This window comes from Syngnathus acus, chromosome 22, assembly GCF_901709675.1.
Source record: "Syngnathus acus chromosome 22, fSynAcu1.2, whole genome shotgun sequence".
NCBI lineage: Eukaryota > Metazoa > Chordata > Actinopteri > Syngnathiformes > Syngnathidae > Syngnathus > Syngnathus acus.
This window is the reverse complement of record NC_051106.1, coordinates 9472180-9482018: the sequence shown is the minus strand read 5'-3', so window position 1 is coordinate 9482018 and position 9839 is coordinate 9472180. Positions and strand designations below refer to the sequence as shown.

Genomic DNA, 9839 nt, shown 5'->3' with positions numbered 1-9839 from the left:
AGCACTTTTGCAGTTTGGTTGCAATCTAGAGCTCAGCTACTCCGGTGCTTCTCAAACTTTGCACACCCCTGAAAAACAATTGCATTCTTAAAAGCATATTTAATATGACCGCAACCCACTGTAATATTATGCTGTTTGAACATTGTGCTGTTCCGGAAACTTTCAAAATTCCATATAGACCTACATGTTTTTTTATCAAAAGTAGTTCTCAGACTGCTTATGAGTTCATATTTACTGATCAAGAGTCTAATCACTTTTGCATTGTCTGTTTTCCATCCTGTTTTCAAATGTGTTCTGGGGACACAACAGTGCTCTGATTTCAATGAAGCACAGGAAACATCTGTGTCGCTTCTCTTCTCATTGTGTTTACTGCATCACACATTCAATAAACATGTTTATAGCCCTTTGTTACACTTTCTTGGAGTCACGGGCACTGATTCGGACAAACTGAGGTTCAAATACTCTGCAGCAATTCAGTATTTGCAAACAATTGGGCAATTGCTCGTTGTAACCTTTGCATTGTCTGACACCTGCTGGCGAATTGATGTACTGACGCGCGCACGCGAGCGCAAACACGCGCGTTTAATTCCTTCAAGAAATAATGAGAATCAAAGAATAGAAAAAAATGAACTATCAGTCTTCCTCAATTAGATTTGAAGGAAAAGCAAACCAAAAAGAACATGAGGCAATTTACAGGCCTCTGGCAACACATTTTCTTTATTCGAGTAAGATGTGTCCACATCCAGCATGACAAAAATTGTACAAAGTTCACAATTTATAAATGAAATATCACAGCAACTTGTGATCTCACACATTTATAGCAAAATTAAAATGTCAACAAATCCATGCTGTGTCGTACAAAAATAAATCAAACTTCAGTTCCACAGAGAGCACAATAGTTTATACAAAATCCAGTCTTTGTTCATGGTCACTGAAACCCATCTCAAAATTTAATGGTGCAAATAAAGTAACAAAATCTGATGATCTCACAATCTTTTTTTTTTTTCTTCAATTATTATTCTTTTTAATGAAAAGTCATCATTCTAAACATGTTGCAACCTTTGTGTCTTCCTTAGATAGTCACAGATAACTCTTCAGATTTGTTATTGATGAGCCGTTTGTGCTTTAATAATCCCTTGTTCCATTTGGACCCATAATGACAATTCATCCCAAAAAGTTGAACTAACAATTACTCTACTGAAGCATCACTATATTGTCAAAAAAGCTGCAGACACAATGCCAATGCAGTCATGGATGATGTGCAGGAGAGAGTCTTGGAAGTGGAAGGGCAAAGTTCATTTGATGACAATCAGCTCCATTCGCTCCGGACAAGGCAAATTCTGATGACGGCTTCGAGCTTGAACGACAGAATGGAAAGGTCTCGTTCCACCGGGCCTTTGTTATCGTCTGCTTTTTTTTCTTCTTTTTTTTTTTTTTTTTTTTAAACCTTAAAATTGATTGATTACTTAATTCCTTTGTACAGTGATTAGATATAAAGTGCTGCTGGGGGATAACGTGGTCATCTTCCTAAAACATAGCAAAAATGAACATGTTTTTACAATAGCCTACAGTACAGCTGCTATGGTTATAGTCATCCTCTTCCCTGTTCTTCCTTTTTTTTTCTCCGTGGTACTTATTCCACACAGTGGCTCCAAGCTGTTAGTTGCTCCAATCGTGTGCCAAAGAGGTCACCTGGAAAATTGCACGTCGCCATATCTAAGGATAATATCTTCAAGGACAAGTGCAAATAGTCTACTGGCACATACGTGGGGACAGTGACCCTGTAAGTCCTGCTGTCTATAAATACTCTTTACAAAAGCCTCCTTTTCGTCTCTCGGGTACTGCTTTTAGTTCTGTAGGAACATCAGAACATGGAAACGAAGGTGTCCCTGTGCAAAATGTTACAGAAAACAGTGGAACAAACGTTTCACTTGGAGAACGCAACGATCCCATTCCTCCTTTGTTATTTTAAAAAACTTTTTGTATTAAAAGATTTATATAAAAAAATCACTATTTTACATAGATATATGAAAAAGATTAGTGTTGAGCCACTTGGTTTATAAACAAGAAATTGCATATAGCCTATATTTTGTCCCTTTGTAGATTGTATCTCATCACTACGATGCACAAATGATTTAGGTTTTGTATTGCTGAAGTATTATTTGATTCTAGCAACAAAATTTGGATTGATAGGAGGATATGAATGATAGCTCTAGCTCTGTCTCTATAGTTGGAATTGAGATTATATAATGAGATGCACGTGATCGCACATGCACTGCACAATTCTGTTCCCCTAGGAATTAATTTGGTCTCCTAAATAACGGGATTTCCACCATCGGGTTTCCGTGTAATGATGTTTACAATATAACTGCTCATACATACGTCCGGTCAGTTTTCCCCATCCAGGTTCATGTACAGCACCAATTACGAACCCCCCCAATTCAGCTACACATATTCTTTTTTTTTTAGAAAAAGAAAACACAACATTTGTCAAGCATTGTCAAAAATAAAGTAATTTGCAAGCCAGCTCTTGCCCTTCAACACTCCACAAGCAAGACATACAAAAAAAAAAGAAAATTCTAAAACCACCCGTTGAGGCAAAACAAATGTTTTCATCTTCATGTGTTTTGTTGTCCTTTTCGATCAGTGTCCAGCTCAGCTTTTATTTTGTCGTCTAAAATGCTCCGTGGTCAAGCAATAAAAAGAACTCGTGGTTCCGTTAGTATCAGCTTACTGTTCAATGGTATACACTAAAATGTGCATATGTGAGCAGCTAGAAACATGACATGACACCGTCAGCTCATATGAAAACGTACAAAATGTCCTCAAAAACTATTTTGCTGTTTATGCTTGTGTGTTCTTCCTCGAAGCAAGACACCCCCCCCCCAAAAAAAAAAAATTGTCTTATGTCCCTTGCTAAGCATGATACATCTCTGTGTCTTTTTTCTTTCTGAAGTATTCCGAATATTTAACACTGTACATTATATGTAAATGCTCTGCACCAAATAGATGGAGCCTTCAGCGCTCTTGAGGATTGAGAGAGCTGGCCCACATCTTGCAGGGGGTGAACATGAGGTTGCCTTTTGTATACGATTACACTTGGATCCCTTGGACCGCCTGCTTGATGTTGTCCAACAAGACTTTGTTTTCCGGACTGTGGTACTGGTCTTGGGTTGCGTACATGTCCGTTAAGGAAGTGACATAGGCGTCAAAGTTTTGTTCAATGGGCTCCTGGGGGTCCAAACACAACACAACTGTTAGAAAAAGATTCATCCTGACATGCAAATATAAATGTGGACTGAAGTTTTGAAATCACAAACAAGCAAAAACTAGCAAAAAAAAAAAGAATAGTAATAAAAATTGATAGCAATTTCTCAAATTTTTTAAAAGTGAAGACAATTTGTAATTTTAGTATTGTCAAATTAAATCTCTCTTTGCGGACAACATAAAATGATGTGGTGGGCCGTATCTGGCCCCCAGGCCTCGAGTTCAACACCCATGCTCTATATAAATCTACATAAGTTGTCTAAATTTCTTCTTTTATACTCAGGATAAAATTGCTGAATCATGTAGCGATTATCAGGAGGTTTCCAAGTGTGACATTCCAACACACAAGGAGAGGCCTATTCCGTCAGTCCGAGGGACTCTGGTTTATCTCCAAGGTGTTTGGGATGAAGGCCCCCATTGTGAAAGTCTAACTATTCCAGGGACATGTGATCAAAATGGCAACTACAAGAGCTGCAAATATCTTGTGCACACAAGCAACGGAACAATGAAATCATGAAACGTTTCACCCCACGACATATTGCAAATGTATTTGATGTATTGTAAATGTCATATTGAATCATAAAGACTCACTTGCTGGTGGAGCTGTAAGCAGCTATTAGTCCGAAGAAGAGGTTCTTTGTGTGCCAGCGGTTTCTGTGGGAATAAGAAACATGGTTTTATATGAAAACAAAAAGTTAACTATACACATTCCCTCATTATTTAATGCATTAGTAATAAAGATGCATCTAAGTACTTTTGTGTAGCTATGGTAACTTCTTTCCAAATTAGTTTCAAACATATCTTTTGGTAGCTGAGTGACTTTTTTGAAGAGTTGTCACAGTGTTTATCATCTTAACATCTGAGAGGCGGGTGCGTGGACTTTCTGATCATCTCATGGAGCTGCGTTGAATGTTTAATGAGGGCCTTCTTTGAAAAGAAACTCCAGAATGCTATTCCGTCGCACGTGAGTGCTGAAAGCTCGTGCCACCGAGTCAATACACCAAAGCAAGGAATTAACTTGAGGACGTTGGGTAAATATTCATCTCATCAGAGTTGAATTGCAAAATGACCCCATATTGAAGCTGTGAGCTTTCAGCCATCTCCCTCAGGTATATTTTTAGAGCTGAAAACATGTCTTAACTTGTGTTCTGTGTCTTGCAATAGAGGAATTCTACTTTTCAGATGACATCGTAGCACTAATATAGATTTAATTTGAAATAAAAACAATGAAATCGTACAGGAAAATAAATGCACGTTATAAATGTTTATGAATTGTTGATCTGATTTTATCGTGCACAGTGTTCAATTTGGTGAAACCTGATTTTTTTTTATGTCGCTTCAACAGCCTTTCTTTCAGTGTACACATTAACAACACAAATGCAAATAGATCATTGTAAACATTCACACAATCAAGTCAAGCCTCTCTGCAAGCACTAATAAGCGCAACTGTCTGGCTTGCTGCTCCTTGTGGCCCTTACCATATGGGGGAGCTGGGCATTAGCTAAACTGTTAACCAGTGACTGGCTGAGGTTGGCCAGCTCATGCAGCAGAGAGTCATTTTGCTGTTCAATCACCTTGTTTTCCTCTTCCATGGACTTCAAGTTGGACTCCATAGTGGTGATCTGCGGAGGGAAAAGCCCACAAGGCTTATCGAGATGACTTCTTGCATATCCCAGTCAGTCAGGTGGGAGAAAAAAAAAATGCCAACGCTTCAATGCGTTACCTGAGTTCTGAGTTTGATCATGTCTGCTTCCACTTGTGAATTTGAGTCACTAATGTCTTTGATCTCTTCATCCAGTTGTTTGAGCTCCTCTTCGTGATCCAAGCCTGCAGAACAGCCAGACGCACGCACGTTAGCGCACGGCCCCGCAAAGGTTTCAAATATTACAGCAGGCTTCATATTTGATAGGGATCATTAAAATGACACATTAAAAGTCGGCGGCGATGAATTACGAAGGACATTATGACACAGCGTCTTCGCTGCTATGAAATATTTGACATGGATCATTTTAGTCAATTAAGGGAAGAAAGAATCTCAGACAACTTTGGATTATGATCTCCTCTTATCATTTACGAGCATTTAAATATCTGGAAAGGCTAAAGTTGAGTGTCAGCACGATAGGTAGCGCAGTTAATCAATGTTAGATTTATGTGCAGGATTTCTGGCTATATTTATAACCTGCTCTTAAGCAAGCCGAGTCAACACATTTTGTGAATGGAAGTTGTCGGTACCATTGTTGCTGCGCTGCTGCTTAATTGTGAGCATGTCCACTCCAGAGAGCCGGGCTTTCCTCATCGCCGAGGTGGCGCGCGGACAGCCTGACAAACTGGGGACAGAGGAAATAAATATTCTGCAACACACGGCAAAGATTGCAAGCTGACCCAAATTTAAAATGCAAAAAAATGGGCCTGGGTTTTTATTGGCTTGTAAATAAAATAAAATAAAATAAAATAAAATAAAATAAAATAAAATAAAATAAAATAAAATAAAATAAAATAAAATAAAATAAAATAAAATACCTTCGGTGTGTGAGGAAACTGCCGCTGACGTGTCCCGAGCCGTCGCAGCCCGGCGTGGGACAGGACATTCCCTCCGTCTTGCCAGACTTCCACGTGAACTGGATGCCATTTAGGTAGCCATCTTTTTGTCTCTTGGCAGCTATGGGACATCCTGACGCGCTTCTGTGGGATGCATACTTTCCCGTCACATGACCCTGACCGTCACATCCAGGAACAGGACACCTGGCGGGCCGGACAAACAAAACTGTCAACAAACATTTTTTAATTTCTCATTCATGTATTGCACAATAGTTGGGAATCACTGCCTTAGAATGATTGCATTTTTTGTCAAATACATTGATCAAGTACCATATGTCTTGGCTCAATGAGCTTTAGTTAAATCATTCTTAATTATGAATCATTTTAATGGAAGAATACAGACTGTTAACAGGGGAATTGATGTAATGGCAGTACTATTCTTTTTGATCCTTTTTGTTAGATTTCTTTTTCTCTTTTCTCAGGGGGCCTCTCCCAAGGCAACATTCAGACTTTCATTTGAATTGTACAACGATACCCTTTTGAACAAGGACGTTAATGTGCATTTTGGTGATTAACACTCTAATGCGACACTCAGACAAGTGCTTTAATGTCTTGAAAGGTAGTTGTCTGTTACAATCTGAAATATTTGTATCCAGAGAAGCTTTTTGTGCAAAGACAGTCAGAGACTAATTATAAACTGTGCTTATTGCCTCACACATTGCAGCTGATGTTTGATATGCAAAAATACTACAAAAGCAATAGAAGGTGATTTCTTTGCATAGATCATTGTCATCTCATTTGCATGTACTTTTATTGCACTGCTTATTCCAACCAGAGTTTGTTTTCTACAGATCAAAAAAAAGCTGCAATTCAAACCTCGGAGGTGTGAAGCAGATGCTTAAACCACTAGGGCACCAATCCCGCCACCTTTTTGATATTATGACACCCATATACATATCAAACCTAAACGTCAGCCAATCATTCTAGCAGTCAAACATATGGTACAAAAGCCAGCAACAAACATTTAGCTTGAGAATAGCCCAAGTGTGTTGTTTGTGTTCTGCACCACAAGAGAAATCAATTTGGCTGCAGGAGCGAGGCCCGCAGAAGCGCACCCAGGGATTTAGGTAACGTCCAATCAATCTTTTCCTGCTTGCCCATCACTCCCCTCTCTCCTGGTGCTTCTGCAGGCAGGAGCACACCATGCACTGCAGAAAGCTCACCTTTGCTGAATGGCAACCAAATGTATATGGTAGCAATTTCTCAAGGGTTGTGTCTACCTGATTGGCTCTTGGTCTTCTTTGTTTTCTTTGCTGTGGATGATCTTTATTCCACTTTTCCTGGCCCGTGGACACCCTGAGAGGCTGCAGGTAAAATGTTGCAAATGGTACTTAAGTACAAATATTTAAGACACTGGGATATAAAAAAAAAAATTGTTGTGTACCTTCTGTGAGAGGCGTAGTTGCCAGTGATATGTCCCGAACCATCGCACCCTGGTGTCGGGCACCTGGGGCAGAAAACACAAAAAGGGCTCAGGGTCGAGCATCGTCACACTATTAAAAATAACAGCACGTACCCGTTTTCATTTCTTGTTACGCGACAGAATTATACAATTTGTTTGTTAATCCATTTAAAACAATCTTTAAAAAAAAATCACGTAAAAGGTTTTAATGAGCCATTTAATAATGATAATGTACGTCCTATCATTACTTTTCATCTACTCCCTTGCACTCGGAAACGCAAGTGTAAATCAGACAAGTCATCTCACGCCTTACTTGAGCTCTTGCGCGTTGTTGGCCAGCATACTCCGAATACTTTTATCAGCCAGTGGACAACCTGAGAGACTGAGAAATACACCCTGACATTAGCAGCAAAACAATTGTAGTCACATGAACAAATAGTTGAGAATGCAAAACAGTCATGATATGTTGGGGACGTGTTGTTAGTTGCCGTGTTGGGGTCTGAACACCTGCTCGGAATGTTTCTCATTTGAAATAGTATATTGGTGTGCATATTTTCAAAATAACGACCGACTTGATCCAAAAAATAAGTAAAAAAAATGTTTTTATTTGAGGGTTTATTGGTATTATTCCTTCTTAACTCAATGTAAATATGAGACTTATTTGAGGCTGTTAATTGGCCTGATGTCCATTGACAGTATCATCGAGGTAAGCTGAAAACAACAAATAGTAGGAGACCACCAGGAGAAAAGGAAGTCACACCTTCGATGTGAGGCGAAATTGCTCGTCAAGTGACCACTTCCGTCACACCCCGGTGCGGGACATCTGTCACCGAAAAAATAGACAGATTTATAAGGCCAAAGGGAAGGAGAGGAAAATGGGACAATTGCAGAAAGGAGGATGCTGATTGGCTTTCATTGTTTCCAGTTTAGCTTCACTGTCACTTCATTTCTTAGTTGGCACACCTCTAACGGGTTATATTTCTATTTTAGATGTTGTGTAAGATGGAAAGATTCAAAAAGAGAAAACTACAACCAAGCCTCATTGCTCACCCAGGCTAGTAATTCCCTTGAGTTAAAAACATATTTTGACTCAATGGATAAAATGATGCTGATTGAAATAAAATAGCAAACACACAGAACAGGATGGAAAAGCGCACATGGTGCTCTGCAAATAATGACTGAATGGATCTTTGATGGAGGATGCAGGTGTGTCCAGGTGCCTACATAAAATGGAGAAGTCATTGTAGGCTGACTCTTACGTTAGCAGGTCCTTCTTACTCTCCTTGCACTGGGCATACTTGGGCTTGGGACTGGGCATGTTTACGTCTGCGCTGTAGGAGCGGTCCTCCAGTAGATCTTGAAAGGGGTCCAGGTCATCCTGCTGGACACAAAAGTAGCAAAAGATCATGTCAAGCAAAATTTGATCTGGGTATTCCAAAAAGTGCGTTGAATTGAATGCTCTGTTGGATGTGAGTGGTTGTTGGTCATGATGTGCCTTGCAATTGATGGCTGATAAGTCTCTCGCCCAAAGTCAGCTGCTCCATCTCAACCGTGACTTCATTGATGACAAGCCGTATAGAAAATGGATGGACGGCAGCTCAATGTGGATGTTGATATATGTGGCTGTCGAGCCTAACCTTGCTATCAAAATAGGATCTTCTTTGTGAGCTTCACTGCAGATATACACTATTGATTTTTTTTCATTCTTAAGAACAATTGAGGGAGTTGGCTAGGCTTCTTCTTGCAATGCATAATTCAGCCGCTAGATGGGACTGCTGTGTCGTTGCCTACACCCATAAAAGGGCCGTGCTTTGTCTGCAGTGTGTGCACTGTGCAACCAACCAGGCCACAACGACAGTTGATACGATTCCCTCTCCTATCTTTTTTTTTTTCCCCTCTGTTCCATGCCCGCAGTGTAAGTACAGTATGGCTTATGAACAGACAGAAGCAGAAATTGCCCCAAATGATTCGGGTATATCTAAACTGTGAGTGGGTGAGTCTGGCTCATGCAGGCCTCGCCAATTAAAGGAAGACATGACGCCAAAAAAGTAGGCTAGCTCAAACATAGACTCAGACGCATGGAAAACAAAAGCATATAGGGAGGGAGAGGGAGAGGGAGAGGGAGAGGGAGAGGGAGAGAGACTGCACATGGGGCCGCCTGTGCACATCGACAGATGCACCCAGCAGTGGTGCATTGATTTCCAGCAGTTCTTTGATGAGATGAGCTATTCCGCCTCCCTCCCAAGGTGCTACTTTGCATAATTCATCTCAGAGAAGAGCAAAAATGTGAAAAAAATGCAGCATGATGTAGAGAACATGACACAAACAAGAGATACGTCAATGCATTTTTCCTACTCATGTCAATCCGCTTGTAGGTTTGTTCGGACTGCCTCGGAAATGTTTCCGATATTACTTTTTGAGCGGTACCAAATATGAGATCCAGACGATTTTCAAAGAGCAATGCAAATGTTTGACAATGTGGAATCTGGACATGCAGGGAGCCGTTTGAAATGAAGCATCAGCATCATCAATCTGTGCTGTCTAAATCCAGTCAAATCCCACTGCTCGAATT

The 9839-nt window shown here is 40.1% G+C and overlaps 1 protein-coding gene across 11 annotated transcripts in view; it reads right to left on the bottom strand.

The window, feature by feature from the left end:
- Window positions 1-689: 689 nt before the first annotated feature.
- Window positions 690-9839, bottom strand: part of myt1lb (myelin transcription factor 1-like, b) — a 66516-nt gene continuing 57366 nt past the window's right edge. For 4 of the 11 annotated variants that reach the window (XM_037242484.1, XM_037242483.1, XM_037242493.1 and 1 more), the window contains 11 exons: window positions 8527-8648; window positions 8028-8090; window positions 7581-7649; window positions 7250-7312; window positions 7086-7169; window positions 5788-6009; window positions 5500-5594; window positions 4991-5094; window positions 4746-4889; window positions 3859-3921; window positions 690-3231 (listed from right to left, as the gene is read on the bottom strand). In XM_037242484.1, the coding sequence (XP_037098379.1) occupies window positions 3094-3231; window positions 3859-3921; window positions 4746-4889; window positions 4991-5094; window positions 5500-5594; window positions 5788-6009; window positions 7086-7169; window positions 7250-7312; window positions 7581-7649; window positions 8028-8090; window positions 8527-8648 (1167 nt within the window). In that variant the 3' untranslated portion in view covers window positions 690-3093. The remainder of the gene's footprint in view (window positions 3232-3858; window positions 3922-4745; window positions 4890-4990; window positions 5095-5499; window positions 5595-5787; window positions 6010-7085; window positions 7170-7249; window positions 7313-7580; window positions 7650-8027; window positions 8091-8526; window positions 8649-9839) is intronic. The other 7 variants (XM_037242485.1, XM_037242494.1, XM_037242486.1 and 4 more) reach the window with 6 other exon arrangements.